The sequence below is a fragment of the Nerophis ophidion genome, linkage group LG24, assembly GCF_033978795.1.
Source record: "Nerophis ophidion isolate RoL-2023_Sa linkage group LG24, RoL_Noph_v1.0, whole genome shotgun sequence".
NCBI lineage: Eukaryota > Metazoa > Chordata > Actinopteri > Syngnathiformes > Syngnathidae > Nerophis > Nerophis ophidion.
In genome coordinates this window covers 17,620,595-17,645,594 of record NC_084634.1, presented here as the reverse complement: position 1 = coordinate 17,645,594, position 25,000 = coordinate 17,620,595, and the positions used below count along the sequence as shown (strand labels likewise).

Sequence of the window (25,000 nt, the reverse complement as noted above, 5' to 3'; positions counted from 1 at the left end):
GGCATAAAACAAACCCCAAAAAACATTATATGGATCAGGCATGTTATTTGACCACAATGAAAAAGACTGAAAAAAATTCCGGTTTTTCACCAATTTCACATGCTAAAATTAACAAAGACAACACCAGTTGAAGAAAATATTTTAGTGTTTAAAGACATGAAAACATCATTAATAGAACATACATACCCCATTTATCCTAATGAATCAGTGTATATGGTTCAGACCCGACAGTATTTAGTCACTAATATTTACATCTTGTGTTCATTTCACATCTACAGGATGTAGCATTAATTGTAAAATACATAACCACTAATAATAATTCACAGTTTTAATGTATATGCCTAATTGCCTACAACTTTAGTTATAAATATAACAAAATACCAAATGTAAACATTTCATTCTTTTCGCCAAAATAGGATATAAATTTATGAAAATAATTAAACATGTTTAGTATTGTTTACTCATTTGAAAATAGGAAATAATAATAATGTGAGGACACTGACATATTGCATAAAACAGGTGTGAAAATATTTACCTTCAAGATTGTTACACCACTGGCAATATTGTTTCAAGAGACTACATAAGAACTCAATATTACAAAATAGTATTATATAGAAATTTATTTCAAATAAATTGTTAGCTGGGATCAATAATGCGACTCTTTGAATTTCTGTAATTTCATTTAAATATTTTCACGTAGCTTTTTATTTTTAGAAAAAGCCATTTATATTTCGCAAAGCAATAATTGGTTAATATTTAAAACAAACGTGTATTTCGCAAGAAGATATTTTTTTAGCTTACCTCATTATTAACTACCCTGTCTGCAACTGAAGTGGGTTGTTTGGTTGGCTCTTTTCTCTCGATGTCTACGGCAGTTGTCGATGTAAGTAAAGGATGAAGTCCGCAAGGTTTGCTCACTTTCGGTTGACATCCAAAAGTACCAGCTAGTGAAAAGTTTGTTTTCCTTGCTTCAAGTTGTTTCATATGTTTTTGGCGTTTCACATGCACTTCCAAAGCCTTGAAACCTCGTGATCTATAATCAATATTATCATGACACCACGTGCACAAAACCTTTCCGGGACAATCGATTTTCCGAATAAAATCGCCGAACAAAGTCGTAACTTCCTTCTTCCCAACAGTATCAGTGATTTCCCTTTCCATCCAGTCCCATCGAAACTTATTTTTGACATGTTTATCAATTCCTTTTACTCGTGAAGCGTCTTTTCTCTCGAGAACCGACATCGTTTACATGTGGAAAATGGCGGTAATAACGTCATCATTCATAACAGATGTCCTGATTGGTCACAAGGAACATATCGACCAATCAACTACGGCGTAATATAAGCTACGTCTCGATTACAAAAGACGAATCGGCAAGTAAACGAATATTGATTTAGGGTCGGGAAAAAAAACGGAAAAACGGAAGATAACTTTTTTTCCCCCCCGAGATTAAAAAAGACGGAATTCCGACTTTAAACGGAAAAATCATTTTCGTATTTTCCGGACTATAAGGTGCAATGGCATTTAAGACGCACCCGCTAAATTTCAGAAGAAAAAATAAGTTTCAATACATTAGCCGCACCGGACTATAAGCCGCAGATACATCAAGTTAAAGTTAAAGTACCAATGATTGTCACACACACACTAAATACGTTGTGAAACTAGTTATTTACACAAATATCATGTAAATAGTGTTTTCAATCCATCCATCCATTTTCTACAGCTTGTCCCTTTCATGGTCACGGAGGGTGCTGGAGCCTATCTAAGCCGCATTAGGGCAGAAGGCGGAGTACACCCTGGTCAAGTCGCCATCTCATCACAGGGCCAACACAGATAGACAGACAACAATCACACTCACATTCACACACTAGGGACCATTTAGTGTTGCCATTCATCCTATTCCAAGGTGCATTTTTTTGGAGCTGGGAAGAAGCCGGAGTACCCACTTAGTCACTAGGACAACATGCAAACTCCACACAGAAAGATCCCGAGCCCGGGATTGAACTCAGGACTTTCGTATTGTGAGGCACATGCACTAACTCTCTGCCACCGTGCTGCTGTTATTGCTTATTAACTATAACATAGATTTGTTGTAAATGTATGTATAACTTTTTTTTGCTTTTTTTTAAAACAAATATATGCATCATCTCATATCATATAAACTATATGATGACATCATATTGACCACACCCCTTGTCATGCCCCCCCCACCCCCCATCCAGGTATGTTGGCAATCTGAGGGAAACCCTGTATACGGTTTTCTTTTTGTTTGTTTGTTTTTACAACTACAACCCCCTTTTAGACCAGTTGATCTGCCGTCTCTTATCTGCTCTGCCCCCCTCTCCTTTGTGGAGAGGTTATTAGGTGACCACAGATGAAGCTCTAGCTGTTTAAAGTCGGGACCCGCGTAGGCCACTAATCGTGTCACCGTGCTTTCCATAAATAGTTATTTATATACCTTAATTGTTTCCAAACAGTGCCTGTAACACGGCAGTAAAACGGGGAATGAAACAAAACAGAAGTCATCGTCATGGACCCACGAGCTGCGGAAGCTATCTCTCCAAGCAGCTAAACAGACTCAATAACTCCACGGTGATATTTTGGTGAGTTTACTGAGAAATTTGTGTAACTGAAACAATACAAAAAGAATGTCATTGTAAGTTAATAATACTGACACAGACACTCGTAAACGTGTTAGCTTATTATCTAATCCTAGCGATTAGATAATAGATTACATTACGATAGCACATTCAAATATGCATGGAAACACTCAAACAGACATCACACACGGGACATTTTCATGAATAAGAATGGTTTAGTTATATTGTAAAACTTACAAACGTATACAGTAGTGAATGAAGAATCCATACGAGTCGGAACGCTGTGGACCATTAGAAAACGGAACAGCACTTCTAGTTCCGGTTCAAAGCTTTAAAGGCCTACTGAAATGAGATTTTCTTATTTAAACAGGGATAGCAGGTCCATTCTATGTGTCATACTTTATCATTTCACGATATTGCCATATTTTTGCTGAAAGGATTTAGTACAGAACATCCACGATAAAGTTCGCAACTTTTGGTCGCTAATAAAAAAGCTTTGCCTGTACCGTAAGTAGCAGACGATGACGTCACCGGTGTGAGGGCTCCTCACATCCTCACATTGTTTATAATGTGAGCCTCCAGCAGCAAGAGCTATTCGGACCGAGAAAACGACTATTTCTTCATTAATTTGAGCGAGGATGAAAGATTCGTGGATGAGGATATTGATAGTGAAGGACTAGAAAAAAAAAAAATAAATAAATAAAATAAAATAAAAAAGGGCGATTGTATTGGGAGCGGTTCAGATGTTTTTAGACACATTTAATAGGATAATTCTGGGAAATCCCTTATCCTTCTATTGTGTTGGTAGTGTTTTAGTCAGTTAAATAGTACCTGATAGTCGGAGGGGTGTGTCTACGGGTGTGTTGACGCCAGTGTCTGAGGGAAGTCACGGCAGCTGCATGGACGGCGCAAGCTCCGCTGATGTCTCCGGTAAGAGGCGACGTTTTACCACAATTTTCTCACCGAAACCTGCTGGTTGAAAAGTGGTCGGGATCCATGTTCGCTTGACTGCTCTGATCCATAGTAAAGCTTCACCCCAGGGAATTTTAAACAAGGAAACACCATGTGTTTGTGTGGCTAAAGGCTAAAGCTTCCCACCTCCATCTTTCTACTTTGACTTTTACATTATTAATTGAACAAATTGGAAAAGATTCAGCAACACAGATGTCCAGAATACTGTGTAATTGAGCAATGAAAAGAGACAACTTTTAGCCGCAAGTGGTGCTGGGTTAAGATGTCCCCTCCAACCAATAACGTCATAAACACGCCTCATCATACGCGTCATCATTCCAGAACGTTTTCAACACGAAACTCCGCGAGAAAATTTAAAATTGTAATTTAGTAAACTAAACCGCATGTGTTGCAATGTTAATATTTCATCATTTACATAAACTATCAGACTGCGTGGTCGGTAGTATTAGTGGGTTTCAGTAGGCCTTTAACAGCGCGAAAGATACACTGTAAACAGTCACTCAGCCACCACCTGCAGTGAGCAAACTCATCCAAAAGATGGCACCATAGCACAAAAAAACCACACCGTTACAATGTGTTTGCCTGTCCATCCATCCATTTTCTACCCTGTATCCCTTTCGGGGTTGCGGGGGGTGCTGGAGCCTATCTCAGCTGGCGGTTTACACCCTGGACAAGTCGCCACCTCATCGCAGGGCCAACACGGATAGACAGACAACATTCACACTTCACTAGGGACCATTTAGTGTTGCCAATCAACCTATCCCCAGGTGCATGTTTTTGGAGGTGGGAGGAAGCCGGAGTACCCGGAGGGAACCCACGCAGTCACGGGGAGAACACGCCAACTCCACACAGAAATATACCGTGGCAGGATCGAACCCAGGACCTTCGTATTGTGAGGCAGACGCACCAACCCGTCTCCCAAGGTGCTTTGTTTGCATGTGTTTTATGAAAACTATTGGCATTATGGCTGTCAGTGAAGAAACATCCATAAATAAGCCACAGGGATCAAAGCGTAGGAACAAGTAACAAATTGGGGACGGCGTGGCGCGGTGGGGAGAGTGGCCGTGCCTGCAACCTGAGGGTTCCTGGTTCAATCCCCACCTTCTACCAAACTCGTCACGCCTGTTGTGTCCTTGAGCAAGACACTTCACCCTTGCTCCTGATGGTTCGTGGTTAGGGCCTTGCGTGGCAGCTCTCGCCATCAGTGTGTGAATGTGTGTGTGTATGGGTGAATGTAGAAATAGTGTCAAAGCGCTTTGAGTACCTTGAAGGTAGAAAAGCGCTATACAAGTATAACCCATTTACCATTTATGGTTCGGAATTTACATTACTTTTAAGACTTTTGTTGCTGAACCTTTTTTAAGTCCCCGGGAACTAACAAAATGGCCACATCTGGGGAATCCTGAAGGGTTGATGCCATTCACCATGTTTAATAAGTCCACAGCTGTTCACACACCCACTACTATTTTCATTTGAGATATTTTCATCCTGAGGATAACCAAGAAGGTCTACAACAGATGGACGAACAAAGTGAGCGGCGGACTCTTGAGCATTTTAATTTTTTTACCCCTAAAAATGGCAAATAGTAAAAAGACATCCACGAGGCATGAACCACGTAACAAAACCAGTTCTTTAAGATAATATACACATAGGGCTGGGAAAAACCTGTTACAGTGTATCCAGCGCTTCACTTTTTCCAAATTTTATTATTTTACAGCCTTATTCCAAATAAAATAAAATAAATGATAAATGGGTTGTACTTGTATAGCGCTTTTCTACCTTCAAGGTACTCAAAGCGCTTTGACACTACTTCCACATTTACCCATTCACACACACATTCACACACTGATGGAGGGAGCTGCCACGCAAGGCGCCAACCAGCACCCATCAGGAGCAAGGGTGAAGTGTCTTGCTCAGGACAAAACGGACGTGACGAGGTTGGTACTAGGTGGGAATTGAACCAGGGACACTCGGGTTGCGCACGGCCACTCTCCCCACTGCGCCACGCCGTCCCAAATTGAAACTAATACATTTTTTGTCCTCAAAATTATACAAACAGTACCCCATAGTGACAATATGAAAAGTGTTTGTTATTTATTTATTAAAGATAAAACACTTTTAAACACTTTTTTATGCTGTACATACACTTGTAAAGAACATAATGCCATGGCTGTCTTGAGTTTCCAAAAATTTATGCAACTCTTATATTTTTGTGATAGAGTGATTAAAGCACATACTTGTTGGTCACAAAAAACATTCTTGAAGTTTGGTTCTTTTATGAATTTATTATGTGACCAAATCTGCTGGGTCAAAAGTATACATACAGCAATGTTAATATTTGCTCACAAGTCCCTTGGCAAGTTTCACTGCAATAAGGCGCTTTTGGTAGCCATCCACAAGCTTCTGGTTGAATGTTTGACCACTTGACAAAATTGGTGCAGTTCAGCTAAATTTGTTGGTTTTTGACATGGACTTGTTTCTTCAGCATTGTCCACACGTTTAAGTCAGGACTTTGGGAAGGCCATTCTAAAACCTTCATTCTAGCCTGATTCAGCCATTCCTTCACCACTTTTGACGTGTGTTTAGGGTCATTGTCCTGTTGGAACACACAACTGCGCCCAAGACCCAACCTGATGATTTTAAGTTGTCCCGAAGAATTTGGAGGTAATCCTCCTTTTTCATTGTCCCATGTAAGGCACCAGTTCCATTGGCAACAAAACAGGCCGAGAGCATAATACTACCACAACCATGCTTGACTGTAGACTTGGTGTTCCTGGGATTAAAGGCCTCACCTTTTCTCCTCCAAACATATTGCTGGTTATTGTGGCCTAACAGCTCAATTTAATATATATATATATATATATATATATATATATATATATATATATATATATATATATATATATGTTCTCTTAATAAAATAAATGTTTAAAACAATGTTTTTATACCCTCTCCGTGCAACCAAAAGGAACTTTTCAACTTCTTCTACTTTGTCATTTGTTTTGAAAAAAAAATAATTATAAATATTATACCAAATCATACATTGCGAGAATCGGTTAGAATTTATTATCGATTCTGAATCGAATCTGAATAGTCACCCCAGTAATTGGAATTGCATCGAATCGTTAGCTGCACAAAGATTCACACTTTTAAAGGCCTACTAAAACCCACTACTACCGACCACGCAGTCTGATAGTTTATATATCAATGATGAAATATTAACATTGCAACACATGCCAATACGGCTTTTTTGGTTGACTAAATTGCAATTTTAAATTTCCCGCGAAGTGTCCTGTTGAAAATGTCGCGGAATGATGACGCGTGCGTTTGACGTCACCGGTTGTAGCGGACATTACTTTCCAGCCAAATCCAATATAAGTAGTCTGCTTTAACGGCATAATTACACAGTATTCCGGACATTTGCGTTGCTGAATCTTTTGCAGTTTGTTCAATTAATAATGGAGAAGTCAAAGTAGAAAGATGGAGGTGGGAAGCTTTTAGCCTTTAGCCACAAAAACACACGGTGTTTCGTTTTTTAAAATTCCCGGAGATGAGGCTTTACTATGGATCAGAGCGGTCAAGCGAACATGGATCCCGACTACATGTCAACCGGCAGTTTTCGGTGAGAAAATTGTGGTAATAAGTCGCCTCTTACCGGGGACATCAGCGGAGCTTCCGTCGTGCTGCAGCTGCCGTGACTTCCCTCAGAGACTCTGGCGTCCACACACCCGTGGCCACACCCCTCCGACTTTCAGGTGCTATTTAATCTGACTAAAAAAATAGCAACACAATAGCAGATAAGGGATTTTCCAGAATTATCCTAGTAAATGTGTCTAAAAACATCTGAATCGCTCCCACTGCAATCGCCTTTTTTTTCCTAGTCCTTCACTCTAAATTTCCTCATCCACAAATCTTTCATCCTCGCTCAAATTAATGGGGAAATTGTGTCTTTCTCGGTCCGCATAGCTCTAGCTGCTGCTGGCTATGATTATAAACAATGTGAGGATGTGAGGAGCCCTACAACCTGTGACGTCACGCGCACATCGTCTGCTACTTACGGTAAAGGCAAGGCTTTTTTTATTAGCGACCAAAAGTTGCGAACTTTATCGTGGATGTTCCCTACTAAATCCCTTCAGCAAAAATATGGCAATATCGCGAAATGATCAAGTATGACACATAAAAAGGACCTGCTATCCCCGTTTGAATAATAAAATCTAATTTCAGTAAGCCTTTAATCATATTTGTTGGCACTGAGAATGACAACATTACCTTGAGGTAGTGTGGCTGAATCTGCTCTCAGTGCTCCTGGAGTGATCACCAATTCCCGAAATGAGTTTGTGTCAATATATATATATATATATATATATATATATATATATATATATATATATATATATATATATATATAAATATATACTAGGGCTGTGAATCTTTGGGTGTCCCATGATTCGATTCAATATCGATTCTTGGGGTCACGATTCGATAGTATATCGATTTTTTAGATTCGATTTGATTCTCGATTCAATAACGATTTTTTTTCCCGATTTTAAAAGGATTCGGTTATCATTCAATACACAGGATTTCAGCAGGATCTAACCCAGTCTGCTGACATGCAAGCAGAGTAGTAGATTTTTGCAAAAAGCTTTTATAATTGTAAAGGACAATGTTTTATCAACTGATTGCAATAATGTAAATTTGTTTTAACTATTAAACGAACGAAAAAAAACGTATTTCATCTTTGTGAAAACATTGGACACAGTGTGTTGTCAAGCTTATTAGATGCGATGCAAGTGTGAGCCACTGTGACACTTTTTTTTTATTTTTATAAATGTCTAATGATAATGTCAATGAGGGATTTTTAATCACTGCTATGCTGAAATTATAACTAATATTGATACTGTTGTTGATGATATTAATTTTTGTTTCGATACTTTTGGTTTGTTCTGTGTCGTGTTTGTGTCTCCTCTCAATTGGTCTGTTTACTGCAGTTCTGAGTGTTGCTGGGTCAGGTTTGGTTTTGGAATTGGATTGCATTGTTATGGTCTTGCTGTGTAGTGGTTTGTTGGATTGATTAAAAAAAAATAAAAAATAAAAAATATACTCGATTTTTTTAAAAATTAGAATAGATTCTGAATTGCACAACATAAACGATTCGATTCGTATTCGAATCGATTTTTTCCAACAACCCTAATATATACATATATATGTACATATATATGTATATATATATATATATATATGCACATGAGGTGTATTTGACTTGATCTAAAAGTTCATAAATCGAAAGGTTTGCAAACAGAGAATGTTTTACACGTGTTGATCCATATTTACTGCAGTGCCAGTGGTGGGCACCCTGGATCTCCTAAAAATAAATAGCTTAGACATGGACAGTGATATGGTCTTTTGGCAAGGTTACCTATCACTTGTGCTCACAGCAACACCCGCGATCCCCCTCCACCCCTCCTCCGCTGGCGTGTCTGGGTCTCACTCAGGTGCTCATCGCTCAACCCAGCTGTCACCGTCGCCTTTCACTCTCGCCACCAGGCCGCACGCACATGAGTCGCGGCCCCTTGTCCGAGGTGAGTGACAGCCGCAGAGAGGGCGGAGCCAGACGGTTCGAGAAGCCCGACTTGCTTCTCACCTGGCTTATTACTGGGATGTCGGCACCGGGCCGCCTTGAATCACCATGGACTGAATAATTCCCATTTGTTTAATGTTGGAGAGGCATGTCACAGAACGACGAGTGGGCGGATTAATTGACCCGTGTGAGTAATTACCAGGGATTTTTGCGCGAATGACCAACGTGCGACTGGTTAAATCAATAATCCACACAAGCTAATGACATCAAGTAAACAAGAGCCATTTGAGCACCTTGCATAATAGCTCCTCTATTATGCAAAGCATGAAATAAGTCAAAGCCGAAGATGAACTAGAACTCATTTTCTACACAGCAGATTGCTTTCCTCAATAACCCCACCATCCACTAATGTACCTTTTATGGCTCTGAATCTCAATGAGAAACAACGAGCGGCTCTATGTGAAAGCGTCCGAGGAGAAATTCATATTGAAAGCCAAGCGGGACGCTTTTTGGAAGGGATGTCGCTGTTTCTCCATGACACGATCGGGCTCCCGGTCCAGATCTGCAAGACACTGCAGCCAGTGGACTAGGTCATGCGCGGGCTGAGCTCGTCAATCAGCGAGCCAGTGAGTCGCTATACCCAGTCAGTGGGTCTGTGACAGAGGTCTGCGGGCGGGGGTCTGGCCGGGCGCCATGCCTCTGTCAGCAGTTTGTTGGTGAAGGGAACGGCGGCGAGCGGAGAGGGGAAGAGCTTCGGCGGGCAATAGAATTAAAACTCCTGCTGGGCGATAAAACAATATCAATATTTATCACCATAGATACATAATTGATGTCAATTAAAAAATGTGTTTAGTAAAACATTTGATCACTTATTTTTCATCAGTGTTGATGCAGTATATTTGATTAGTATATACAGTGGGGCAAAAAAGTATTTAGTCAGCCAACGATTGTGTAAGTTCTCCCATTTAAAATGATGACAGAGGTCTGTAATTTTCATCATAGGTACACTTCAACTGTGAGAGACAGGAATTCACATTGTAGGAATTTTAAAGAATTTATTTGTAAATGATGGCGGAAAATAAGTATTTGGTCAACCATTCAAAGCTCTCACTGATGGAAGGTTTTGGCTCAATATCTCACGATACATGGCCCCATTCATTCTTTCCTTAACACAGACCAATCGTCCTGTCCCCTTAGCAGAAAAACAGCCCCAAAGCATGATGTTTCCACCCCCATGCTTCACAGTAGGTGTGGTGTTCTTGAGATACAACTCAGTATTCTAATTCCTCCAAACACGAGGAGTTGAGTTTATAGCAAAATGGATACATGGATGATACAGCAGAGGATTGGGAGAATGTCATGTGGTCAGATGAAACCAAAATAGAACTTTTTGGTATAAACTCAACTCGTCGTGTTTGGAGGAAGAAGAATACTGAGTTGCATCCCAAGAACACCAAACCTACTGTGAAGCATGGGGGTGGAAACATCATGCTTTGGGGCTGTTTTTCTGCTAAGGGGACAGGACGATTGATCCGTGTCAAGGAAAGAACGAATGGGGCCATGTATCCTGAGATTTTGAGCCAAAACCTCCTTCCGTCATTAAAAGCTTTGAATGGTTGACCAAATATTTATTTTCCACCATAATTTACAAATACATTATCTAAAATTCCTACAATGTGAATTCCTGTTTTTTTTTCCCAGTCTGTCTCTCACAGTTGAAGTGTACCTATGATGAAAATTACAGACCTCTGTCATCATTTTAAGTGGGAGAACTTGCACAATCGGTGGCTGACTAAATACTTTTTTACCCCACTGTGTATAAATATATATATACACTGTGTGTGTGTGTGTGTGAATATATATATATATATATATATATATATATATATATATATATATATATATATATATATATATGCCCTGCGATGAGATGGCGACTTGTCCAGGGTGTACTCCGCCTTCCGCCCGATTGTAGCTGAGTTAGGCACCAGTGCCCCCCCGCGACCCCATAAAGGGACAAGCAGTAGAAAAAAAAAATATATATATATATATATATATATATATATATATATATATATATATATATATATATATATATATATATATATATATATATATATATATATATATATGCACATGAGGTGTATTTGTGTAGATAAATGTATTAAACGTATTAAAAACATTACATTTCTGGTTTTATAGCATATTAAAAATGAAATACCAGTACTATAATAATATTGGCCACTAGAGAAGACTAAACCAATCAGAGGGTGCTGTTTGGTATCATGGCCACTGATTGGCTCAGCCTCAAGCCTTCATTACTATATTCGATCAAAAGAATGTAGATGTGACTAAAGGTTGTTATTTCATGTTTAGAGGGTTCTCATATTGTGGAAAAACATATTCAGAAGGTAGTGAACAGGTTTTGTATGGTTTAGCTATGAAATGATTTGATTTATAACCAGTGATTCTTATTTTGCTTGAATTCATTTATGTCTGGAACCAATGAACAAAAATTGAGCTGTTTCAGTAGACCAAACTTAATGAATGTTTTTTGTGACCAAAAATTATGTGCTCCAATCACTCTATCACCAAAAAAAGAGTTGTAGAAATGATTGGAAACTTAAAACAGCCATGACATTATATTCTTTACAAGTGTATGTAAACTTTTCAACGTGTCTGTATATCTGCGGCTAATATGTGGAAAATACATAAATATGTATTTATTTTAGTGGAGGCCTTAACAAGGGATGTCCGATAATATCAATAAATGCTTTAAAATGTAATATCGGAAATTATCGGTATCGGTTTCAAAAATGAAAATGTATGACTTTTTAAAATACCGGGAGAAGTACAGAGCGCCAATAAACCTTAAAGGCTCTGCCTTTGCGTGGTGGCCCAATCACATAACATCTACGGCTTTTCACACACACACACTAGTAAATGCAAGGCATATTTGGTCAACAGCCATACATTCACACTGAGGGTGGCCGTATAAACAACTTTAACACTGTTTACAAATATGTGCCACACTGTGAACCCACACCAAACAAGAATGACAAACATATTTTGGGAGAACATCCGCACCGTAACACAACATAAACACAACAGAACAAATACCCAGATCCCCTTGCAGCACCAACTCCTCCGGGATGCTACAATATACACATACAGCAACAGATAATATCCGTCTATTACCTGACACCTTCTATGTCAGCTACTTCTCTTTGTTTTTAATGTCTATATTCTATTTTCTGCTGGACTTACTCTCTTTTTTATGCTGTGGCTGCCAAATATACTGTGATAGTGTACATAGCAATTGGTATATATTATATATGTTATAGACATATTATATCCGTATATATAATATACTGTACACATATTAAGTATATATTGTACATATTCGCATATATGTTATATTTTAAATTGCTATAACTAGTCTATTTATACCTGCATTGTCCTTTCCATCCTTACACTTTCCATCATTGTAACTAAGCTACTGTGTTGAACAATTTCCCTTGTGGATCATTAAAGTTTGTCTAAGTCTAAGTCAACCCTGCCCACCTCAACCTCCTCATGCTCTCTCAGGGAGAGCATGTCCCAAATTCCAAGCTGCTGTTTTGAGGCATGTTAAAAAAAATAATGCACTTTGTGACTTCAATAATAAATATGGCAATGCCATGTTTTCCTTTTGTTTCCATCATTTGAGTTGATTTATTTTGGAAAACCACGTTACATTGTTTAATGCATCCAGCGGGGCATCACAACAAAATTAGGCATAATAATGTGTTAATTCCACGACTGTATATATCGGTATCGGTTGACATCGGAATCGGTAATTAAGAGTATATCGGATATCGGCAAAAAAGCCATCATCGGACATCTCTAGCCCTAACGCAGGGGTAGGGAACCTATGGCTCTAGAGCCAGATGTGGCTCTTTTGATGCCCGCATCTGGCTCTCAGATAAATCTTAGCTGACATTGCTTAACATGATAAGTAATGAATAATTCTGCAGTTAATCACAATGTTAAAAATAACTTTCAAAATATAAAACATTTTCAAGCATGTTAATCCATCCAACCGTTTTCTACCGCACCTGTTCAAGAAATAACAATGTTATTAAAAAAATTAGAGACTTACTATACTCTAAAAATGTTGGTTTTAATTTAAAAAATGCACGCATTTAGATGTATTCAGTGTTAAAAAAATATGATATGGCTCTCAGGGAAATACGTTTTAAAATATTTGGCTTTCATGGCTCTCTCAGCCAAAGAGGTTCCCGACCCCAGCCCTAACGTTTCAAACCGTTAGGGGAAGTATTAGGAACTGACATCAGTGAAAAAAGCCTATGAGATGCGAGATATGTGGAGCCCCAGAAGATCGACACCTACATGTGAATAAGAGCAACGACCCATCTGGATCCTCTTGTGGACTAAAAGCAGCCCTCGTATTTTATTTCTGGGCCAATTTGGAACCATTAGAAAAAGCAATATATTCAATCAGGGACCAGCTGTCGGAGGCGACGCATGCGTGTGTGTTTTGGTGTTTGGGAGCACTGATGAAGGCCCTACATCAAAGCCAATCAGAATATCGCAAAGAAGCGGCGACGGCAACATCTGAAGCGCAAGCTGCCTGTGAACGTGGCAAGATACACCACGCCGCCCGCCCATGCATCACCCCCCCGACCCGGACCTATTGTTAATGCCTTAAAAAGAAAGCGTCAGCATTTAGAGGTAGGAGGAGAACCATCTGTCACGCCAGTGCGCAGATCTCAAATGTGAGAAAGCCGCAGCGTGGTTAATGGGCTCAAACAACAACATTGTCGTGTGCCAAAACATAACCAAGCGACAATAAAATCTGCTGAGAGAGACCGTCCGTCCGTCCATGTGTCGCCGGTGCTGATTGGCTTTGGAGGAAACTTTGCTGCAACGTTTTGTTTGCTGCGTCCCTGGCCTCTCAAATCTGATGCAATCAGCGGCTGATCAAAAACAAAACAAAAATTATGACATCGCCGCCGGTTGCCATTTGCAAAACGACTGATTGGACCACCAAGAGGCTTGAGCTTTGTTTTAATGGAGAAATGTAGGACAGCAAAATGGTTTTTTTTCCAGGAAAGCAAAAGTGTGCAAGCAAGGAAATGCATTTTTAGAAAGTTTCCTGCAAAGTCAGCTAATTGGATGATCTTCAAATACCATACCATCCATCCATCCATTTTCTACCGCTTGTCCCTTTTGGGGTCGCTGGAGCATGTCTCAGCTGCACTGCAGCGGAAGGCGGTGTGCACCATGGACAAGTCGCCTCCCCGTCGCAGGGCCAACACAAATAGACAACATTCACTTTCACATTCACACGCTAGGGACCATTTAGTTTTGCCAATCAATCTATCCCCAGGTGCATGTCTTCAGAGGTGGCAGGAAGCCGGAGTTCCCGTATGGAACCCACGCAGTCACAGGGAGAACATGCAAACTCCACACAGAAAGATCCAAGCACTGGATCGAACCCAGGACCTTCGTATTGTGAGACAGAAGCACTAACCCCTGTTCCACCGTGCTGTGTTTGCATGTGTTTTATGAAAACTATTCGCATTATGGCTGTCAATGAAGAAACATCCATAAATAAGCCGCAGGAGACAAAGCGTAGGAACAAGTAACAGATTATAGTCCAATTTAGTGTTGCCAATCATGCTATCCCCAGGTTTTTGATTATCCATCCATCCATTTTCTTCCGCTTATCCGAGGTCGGGTCGCGGGGGCAGCAGCCTAAGCAGGGAAACCCAGATTTCCCTCTCCCCAGCCACTTCGTCTAGCTCTTCCCAGGGGATCCCGAGGCGTTCCCAGGCCAGCCGGGAGACATAGTCTTCCCAACGTGTCCTGGGTCTTCCCCGTGGCCTCCTACCTTAGGGAGGCGTTCAGGTGACATCCTGACCAGATGCCTGAGCCACCTCAGCTGACTCCTCTCCATGTGAAGGAGCAACGGCTTTACTTTGAGCTCCTCTCGGATGGAAGAGCTTCTCACCCTATCTCTAAGGGAGAGCCCTGCCACACGGCGGAGGAAACTCATTTTGGCCGCTTGTACCCGTGATCTTATCCTTTCGGTCATGACCCAAAGCTCATGACCATAGGTGAGAATGGGAATGTAGATCGACCGGTATATTGAGAGCTCTGCCTTCCGGCTCAGCTCCTTCTTCACCACAACGGATTGGTACAACGTCCGCATTACTGAAGACGCCGCACCGATCCGCCTGTCGATCTACTCTTCCTTCACTCGTGAACAAGACTTTGAGGTTCTTGAACTCCTCCACTTGGGGCAGGCTCTCCTCCCCAACCCGGAGATGGCACTCCACCCTTTTACGGGCGAGAACCATGGACTCGGACTTGGAGGTGCTGATTCTCATTCCGGTCGCTTCACACTCGGCTGCGAACCGGTCCAGTGAGAGCTGAAGATCCCGGCCAGATGAAGCCATCAGGACCACATCATCTGCAAAAAGCAGAGACCTAATCCCGCCAAACCGGAACCCCTCAACGCCTTGACTGCGCCTACAAATTCTGTTTTTGATTAACTGATTGAAACTTTTATTAGTAGATTGCACAGTTGAGAACATATTCCTTACAATTGACCCCCAAATGGTAACACCCGAATAAGTTTTACAACTTGTTTAAGTCGGGGTCCACGTAAATCAATTAATGCATGTCTTTGCCATATCAACTTTATTTATAAAGCCCTTTAAAACAACCTCAGTTGAAGAACAAAGGGCTGTACACCACAAAGAAAATAGAGGCAAAGGACAGACTAAAAAATAACATTTTTAAAATACACATTGAAAAAGCAAATACAAATTGTTAGGACTGTGAATCTTTGGGTGTCCCACGATTCGATTCAATATCGATTCTTGGGGTCACGATTCGATAATATATCGATTTTTTTAGATTCGATTCTCGATTCAAAAACGATATTTTTCCAATTCCTAACGATTCTGTATTCATTCAATACATAGGATTTCAGCAGGATCCACCCCAGTCTGCTAACATGCTAGCAGAGTAGTAGATTTAAAAAAAAAAAAAAAGCTTTTATAATTGTAAAGGACAATGTTTTATCAACTGATTGCAATAATGTAAATTTGTTTTAACTATTAAACGAACCAAAAATATGACTTATTTTATCTTTGTGAAAATATTGGACACAGTGTGTTGTCAAGCTTATGAGATGTGATGCAAGTGTAAGCCACTGTGACACTATTGTTCTTTTTTTTTTATTTTTATAAATGTGTAATGATAATGTTAGTGAGGGATTTTTAATCACTGCTATGCTGAAATTATAACTAATATTGATACTGTTGTTGATGATATTAATTTTTGCTTCACTACTTTTGGTTTGTTCTGTGTCGTGTTTGTGTCTCCTCTCAATTGCTCTGTTTATTGCAGTTCTGAGTGTTGCTGGGTCAGGTTTGGTTTTGGAATTGGATTGCATTGTTATGGTATTGCTGTGTAGTGGTTTGTTGGATTGATTAAAAAAAATAAAAATAATTAAAAAATCGATTTTTTAAAAATGAGAATCGATTCTGAATCGCACAACGTAAACGATTCAATTTGTATTCGAATTGATTTTTTCCCACACCCCTACAAATTACCCTAAGAACAATTTGTTAGATAAAAATCAGTTAAAAAAAAGTTAAAAACAGTTTTGAAAAAAATTAAAGAGTTTAAAATTTCATGCTGGGTTAAAAAGCCAGTGAATAAAAATGGGTTTTAAGAAGGGTCTTAAAAGTAGCCAAAGAAGGGGCCTGTCTCACATGGAGAGTGAGATGGGTCCGGGGTTTCGGACCCGCAACAGAGCAGGCCCTGTCCCCTCTAAGTTTGCACTTTGATTTGGGGACCTCCAGGATCATCTGATCAGCTGACCTGAGGTAGGGGGCATAGAGGTGGAGCAGCTCAGAGAGTGAGGTGGGGCGAGACCACACAAGGATTTAAAAATGAGTAAGATCATTTTAAATGGACTCTAAAAGACACACAAACATTATGACACACTTACCTGTTTGCTCATATTAACACCTCAATTAGCAGAGGAGCCAAAAATTGTACTCAAGAGGAGCGTTCTTCACCTTATTGACCACAGGGCCCACTCAAATATTAACACTGAATTAGCAATCTTACTCTTGATTTTAATCATATTCAATAATTATATCTACCGTATTTTCCGGACCGTAGGTCACCGAGGATTAAAAGGCAGACTGCCGATGAATGGTCTATTTTTGATATTTTTTCATATATTAGGCGCACCGGTTTGCTTTTCTCTATTGACTCAAAGCGCTTTACATAGTGAAACCCAATATCTAAGTTGCATTTAAACCACTGTGGGTGGCACTGGGAGCAGGTGCGTAAAGTGTCTTGCCCAAGGACACAGCGGCAGTGACTAGGATGGCGGAAGCGGGGATCGAACCTGGAACCCTGAAGTTGCTGGCACGGCCACTCTATCAACTGAGCTATACTGCCCCGTTTATTGGGGCGGTATAGTGGTATTTATTGCGCTTATGGGGCGCATTAAAGGAGTCATATTATTATTATTTTTTTTTACAAATCTGCATTCAAAGAACACCGGTTTATTAGTGATTCCCAGACCAACAAAAAAATCTGTGGGCTATAAAGCGTTTTCTATTCGGGCTCCAGTATGAATGCCCTCCCGGTAACAGGTAGAGATTCAACCACAGTAGAAGAATTTAAGTCCCATCTTAAAACTCATTTGTATACTCTAGAATTTAAATAGACACCCTTTTAAGACCAGTTGATCTGCCGCTTCTTTTCTTTTCTACTCTGCCCCCCTCTGCAGCCTTGTGGAAGGGGGGGGCACAGGTCCGGTGGCAATGGTTGAAGTGCTGGCTGTCCAGAGTCAGGACTGGACCGCTCGGCTGTGCACCGGTTGGGCTGCACAGCCCAACTGCTGACCCGTCTCCGCTCGGGATGGTCTCCTGATGGCCCCACTATGGACTGGACTCTCACTATTATGTTAGATCCATAATGGACTGGACTTTCACTATATTATGCTAGACCCACTCGACGTCCATTGCATCCGTTCTCCCCTAGAAGGGGGGGCATGCAGAACGGCTCCAGGCCTATGGACACTGCATTAACACACCCAAGACAATGGGCATATACACGCTCCTCCCCCACCCCACGCCTTCACCACCGCTGGATTCCCCTGTGGGGTGATGGACGGCTGGCAGACCTTCAGGTCCCCAACTCCCCCGCCCTCGGTCGCAAGTTATTGTGACTATATGTAACATGTTTATGTGTGCATGCCATGGAGTTTTTTTCCCACTCCAGACAAGGCCCCCTTAGGAGCCCAGTCTAGATTGTATTTAGTTACTCATCTTCATCCCCAGCGTTTTACCTTTTATCCATCTTTTATGGGGCGCCTTGTGGCGACCTATCAGCGTTCCTGTTCTGTAACCCTGTACACTGTTTGTCTAATCTTAAACGTGTTTGTGCTGAAAACATAGTTTCCCTTGTACTAATGCAATGACAATAAAGTTCTATCCTGATGGGTCCCATTTTTATAGTCTTTGGTATGACTTGACCGGGGTTTAAAGGCCTACTGAAACCCACTACTACCCACCACGCAGTCTGATAGTTTATATATCAATGATGAAATATTAACATTGCAACACATGCCAATACGGCCTTTTTAGTTTACTAAATTGCAATTTTAAATTTCCCGGGAGTTTCGTCTTGAAAACGTTGTGTAATGATGACGTGTACGCAGGACGTCACGGGGTTTTAGGAGGTATGAGCGCTACGCGCACACACAGCTAAATGTTGTCTGCTTTAACGGCATAATTACACAGTATTTTGGAGATCTGTGTTGCTGAATCTTTTGCAATTTGTTCAATTAATATTGGAGAAGTCACAGTAGAAAGATGGAGTTCGGAAAATTTAGCCTTTCGCCACACAAACACACGTTGATTCCTTGTTTAAAATTCCCGGAGTTGAAAATTTACTATGGATCAGAGCGCGGTCAAGCGAACATGAATCCAGACCAAATGTCAACCAGCAGGTTTCGGTGAGAAAATTGTGGTTAAAAAGTTGCTTCTTACTGGAGAAAAGCTGAGCTTGGGCTGTCCATAAAGCTGCCGTCGACTTCCCTGAGACATTGGCGTCAAGACACCCGTGGAGACACCCTTCCGACTATCAGCTACTATTAAACTCACTAAAACACTAGCAACACAATAGAAAGATAAGGGATTTCCCAGAATTATCCTAGTAAATGTGTCTAAAAACATCGAAATCCGTCCCAATGCATTTGCGTTTTATTTTTTGAACTCTTTTTTTTTTTTCTAGTCCGTCGCTATCAATATTCTCAAACTCGGATCTTTCATCCTCGCGCAAATTAATGGGGAAATTGTCGTTTTCTCGGTCTGAATAGCTCTTTTTGTTGGAGGCTCCCATTATAAACAATGGGAGGATGTGAGGAGCCATCAACGGGTGACGTCATCGTCTGCGACTTCCGGTTAAGGCAGGGCTTTTCTGTTAGTGACCAAAAGTTGCGAACTTTACCGTGGATATTCTCTACTAAATCCTTTCAGCATAAATATGGCAATATCGCGAAATGATCAAGTATGACATGACAGATAGAATGGACCTGCTATCCCCGTTTAAATAAGAAAATCTCCTTTCAGTAGGCCTATGAACTCACGACCTACCGATCTCAGGGCGGACACTCTAACCACAAGGCCACATGCAGGTTTGACAGCAGTCATTTTCATCATAAACAATACCTATTGACACACACTAAAGTACTGAACATCGGTACTGGTATCGACTCCCAGGTTCAAATGGTAATGGTAGCCATGTCTACTGACACCAATACAACTTCTAGCGCAGCTTGGATCCTCAAATGTTAACTGTTATCTTTTTCATGGATTCTAATGACATTCACAAGTGTTAGTAAAACTCCACGCTCCATTATTTCCACACAAGTCCACCTCATTAGTAATGAACCCACCTTCTACCACGACTTACGCACTCGGGCCTCAATAACACGGGGCTGCAGGCCGGGTGAAAGAATACCAATAAGAGAAACGTAAACTAAATCCTTTAGGGTTCTTAGTAAATCAACTTTCACTTTCGTGTCCTACCTGACCGACTCGGCCATGCGCCTCAGGTCTTCGTTCTGCTGCTTGAGCCTCTCCAGCTTGACCAGGATCTTCGACAGCTCCCGGCTGGAGCGTTCCGGGTGGTCGCTGTCCCTCACCAAATGGCCACCGATGTAAAAGAGGAGCGTCCCCCAGGCTAAGAGCACCAGGGTGATCCAACGCCATGAGCCCGCCCAGGGCCGCATGGTGTCACCCCGCCCGCCTGAACTTGCCCCCTGATGCGCCTTCACGCCCAACCACCCGGGCGGGTTGCTCGACGGTCCACTCGTGCCCTGTCACCAGAATCCACGCAGTGCCCAGGTTAGCACTGGCATCTTTGCAGGGACGGTGGATGAGACAAGGTTTCACAGGGTCCGGGGGCGGTCTCCAGCTACCAGCCAGCTAATCCCCGATGCGCTACACCATGATGGCGGCGTTAGTGCCTCGCCGACTTCTTCAGGTCCCTCTGGAACGATTCACCGAAGCAGTTCCCTGCAAGAAGCACACAGCAGCCAAGAATTCAGATTAGGTTCAGCTTTTGTACGGAACAAAGGAAAACACGAGACGCTTGCAGCCATAGGCGCCGATCCCTTGGGTGCTTCGGGTCGCTGAGCACTCACTCACAATGCCGAGCACCCACGTGGGATTGATGGCAACTTTCAATCTTTAGTATAATGTTTAAAAAATCATTCTTGAATGGCGATTTTGGTCCGTTTTACATACCAAAAAGTCACAACTCATATAGTCTACCAACATTTCATTGTGGCCCGACAATGAACACATGACACATTCATCCTGACTTTGAACACGTTGCACACGAACGAATGAAGGGCATACTTACTCAACAGCCATACATGTCACACTAATGGTGGCAGTATGAACAATACTGTCATAAACATGTGCCATATTGTGAAACCACGCTAAACAACTACGACAAACACATCTGATTTTGGCGGCATAGCTCGGTTGGATAGAGTGGCCGTGCCAGCAACTTGAGGGTTCCAGGTTCGACTCAGGTTTCCGCCATCCTAGTCACTGTCGTTGTGTCCTTGGGCAAGACACTTTACCCACCTGCTCCCAGTGCCACCCACACTGGTTTAAATGTAACTTAGATATTGGGTTTCACTACGTACAGCACGTTGAGTCACTAGAGAAAAGCGCTATATAAATATAATTCACTTCACTTCACATTTTAGAAGAATATTTGCACAGCAACATAACATAAAGACTACTCGTCTGGGACGCTACAATAGAAACAAATGCCATTTGTGGATCTACACCTAATCCACTGTAATGATACCACGTACAATAGCATATCTAGTCGATACTACTATGATTACATCGATTATTTTTAACATCACAAAATCTTCTTTCATGTTTATTATGTTTATAAACTCAGGAATTACGTCCCTGGACACATGAGGACTTTGAATATGACCAATGTATGATCCTGTAACTAGTTGGTATTGGATTGATACCTAAACTTGTGGTATTATCCAAAACTAATATAAAGTATCAAACAACAGAATAATAAGTGATTATTACATTTTTTTAAAAGTGTACTTACAACATTTTGAAAGAGAAAGTAAGCAGATATTAACAGTAAATGAGCAAGTAGATTAATCATTAATTTTCTACCCCTTGTCCTTAATAATTTTGACAAAACAATAGAATGATTATACCACAATACTTAAAGTACATGTAGCAGACTAAATTAGCCTTTGTTTGTTTACTTACTACTAAAACACAAGTTATTTTGTATATTCACTATTTTATTTAAGGATAACATTGCAATAAGCAACATACGGAGCCCCTTAAGGAACATGGAGGACAAAAAAATGTTTTGCAGAACCTCACAATACTTTTTGCGATATCTCGCAAAAGGTTTTTTTCCTATGTCAGTGAACCGGAAGTAAAACAGACATAGCGATGGTGAACCGGAAGTGAAACAGACGAAGCGATGAAGAGCCTACCCATTATCCGTGGGAGAAGTTTATTGATTTCTATTTTAGTATTGGCCTAACATATAAAGACATCAAATTGTATTATGGGCTCACGACAGAGCACAGATGATGGGTAGGCTCCCACGCCTCCAAAGCTGTGTCTGTTTCACTTCCGGTTCACTGACATAGGAAAAAAAACTTATGCGAGATCTCGCAAAACATCCATGTCCCTTTAGGGACTCCGTCAAAACAAATGTATAATGTACCGTAAGATTTTTTTTGTTAAAATACAGCCAATAATGTAATTTTTTTGTGGTCCCCTTTATTTAGAAAAGTACCGAAAAGTACGGAAATACTTTTCCTACAGGTATCAAAGTTGGGAGAGTGGCCATGAAAGCAATCTGAGGGTTCCTGGTTCAATCCCCACCTTCTCCCAACTTGTTATGTCCGTTGCGTCCTTGAGCAAGACACTTCACCCTTGCTCCTGATGGGTCGTGGTTAGGGCCTTGCATGGTAGCTCCCGCCATCAGTGTGTGAATGTGTGTATGTGAATGGGTGAATGTGGGAATAGTGTCAAAGCGATTTGAGTACCTTGAAGGTAGAAAACCGCTACACAAGTATTTACCATTTATTTGGAGTAACAGCTTCCATGACAATGACCTCTGCTTTGTTTGATCAGCCGTTTTACTGCCATCTTACAGACACTGTTTGGAGGTACACAAATAAATATCTATATGTAAATAACTAATTTCACAATGTAGTTCAAACCAAGGCTGAGTCTTACCAAAGACAAAAAAAAATGTACTTGTAAGTTTTACAATATAACTAAAACAAATCTTACTTACTAAACCGTCCCATGTGTGATGTCCGTAGGAATGTTTTCATGCATATTTGTACGTGCTATGGTAATGTAATCAAGTTTGCGTTGTCAGCATTAGCTAATATGCTAACACATATTCGGGTGTCCATGTTAGTATTATTAACATACAATTATTTTTGTGTTGTTTCAGTTTCACAAATTCCACAGTAAATTCACCAAAACAATACTGTGGACTTATTGATTTTGCTTTAGCTATTTGGAGTGATAGCTTCCGCAGCTAGCGGGTTCATGACAATGACATCTGTTTTGTATGATCAGCCGTTTTACTGCCATCTTACAGACACTGATTGGAAACAATTAAAGGCCTACTGAAATGAGATTTTCTTATTTAAACCTGGGATAGCAGGTCCATTCTACGTGTCATACTTGATCATTTCGCGATATTGCCATATTTTTGCTGAAAGGATTTAGTAGAGAACATCCACGATAAAGTTCGTAACTTTCGGTGTTAAGAGAAATGCCCTCCCTCTACCGGAAGTCGCAGACGTTGACGTCACATGTGGGGGCTCCTCACATATTCACATTATTTTTAATGGGAGCCTCCAACAAAAAGTGCTATTCGGACCGAGAAAACGACAATTTCCCCATTAATTTGAGCGAGGATGAAAGATTTGTGTTTGAAGATATTGATAGGGACGGACTAGAAAAAAAAAAAAGTAAAAAAAAAAAAAACCGCGATTGCATTGGGACGGATTACGATGTTTTTAGAGACATTTACTAGGATAATTCTGGGAAATCCTTTATCTTTCTATTGTGTTGCTAGTGTTTTAGTGAGTTTAATAGTACCTGATAGTCGGAGGTGTACGTCCATGGGTGTCTTGACGCCAATGTCTCAGGGGAGTCGACGGCAGCTTTATGGACGGCACAAGCTCAGCTTTTCTCCGGTAAGAAGCGACTTTTTACCACAATTTTCTCACCGAAACCTGCTGGTTGACATTCCGTCGTGATTCATGTTAACTTGACCGCGCTCTGATCCATAGGAAAGTTTCACCTCCGGGAATTTTAAACAAGGAATCACCGTGTGTTTGTGTGGCGAAAGGCTAAAGTTTCCCGACTTCTCCAATATTACTTGAACAAATTGCAAAATATTCAGCAACACAGATCTCCAAAATACTGTGTAATTATGCCATTAAAGCAGACGACTTTTAGCTGTGTGTGTGTGCAGCGCTCATATTTCCTTAAAACCCGTGACGTCTTGCGTACACATCATCATTACACTTCGTTTTCAAGAGGAAACTCCCGGGAAATTTAAAATTGTAATTTAGTAAACTAAAAAGGTCGTATTGGCATGTGTTGCAATGTTAATATTTCATCATTGATATATAAAGTATCAGACTGCGTGGTGGGTACGTAAGTAAACATTTATGAAGTATCTATGTGTAAATAACTCATTTAAATCACAGCGATTTGAGTACCTTGAAGGTAGAAAAGCGCTTTACAAGTATAACCCATTCACCATTTACCAAAATATTAGTATCGGGACAACACTGATACACACACACCGACTACCCGCAGGCAGAAATGTGGATCAGCGCCTTATACTTGCAGCAACGAAGCAGCTGACTGGTCACAACAGAACTCTTCATCAGGAAACATTAATGCACACGATTTTGATCCATCTGGTAACCAGATCAGGTAATGTCATCTCGGCGGTCGTGGCAGCAAGTTTCACTGTCAAGGGGATATGGCGAGCTCTATGGCACAGAGGGAATGAGGGGGGGGGTCCCCTGATCATCCCTTTCTTCATCCCAAGCAGCAGGAGGGGGACGGAAATGGACGCGTGCCGGGGTTTATGAAGCAACCTTCCCTGTCATCTGCCCTGACAAAGCCAAGCCAGGCAACCAGGTCCTGTCGTGAGATGAGATAAAGACTGCAGATACGTGCGCGGGCGGCGCACTGGT

At 41.0% G+C, this 25,000-nt stretch overlaps 1 protein-coding gene across 3 annotated transcripts in view; it reads right to left on the bottom strand.

The window, feature by feature from the left end:
• Positions 1 to 25,000, bottom strand: part of fut8b (fucosyltransferase 8b (alpha (1,6) fucosyltransferase)) — a 333,042-nt gene that overhangs the window by 152,217 nt on the left and 155,825 nt on the right. For all 3 annotated transcript variants that reach the window (XM_061885779.1, XM_061885781.1, XM_061885780.1), the window contains exon 2: positions 20,280 to 20,768. In XM_061885779.1, coding sequence (XP_061741763.1) covers positions 20,280 to 20,482 — 203 coding nt within the window. In that variant the 5' untranslated portion in view covers positions 20,483 to 20,768. The remainder of the gene's footprint in view (positions 1 to 20,279; positions 20,769 to 25,000) is intronic.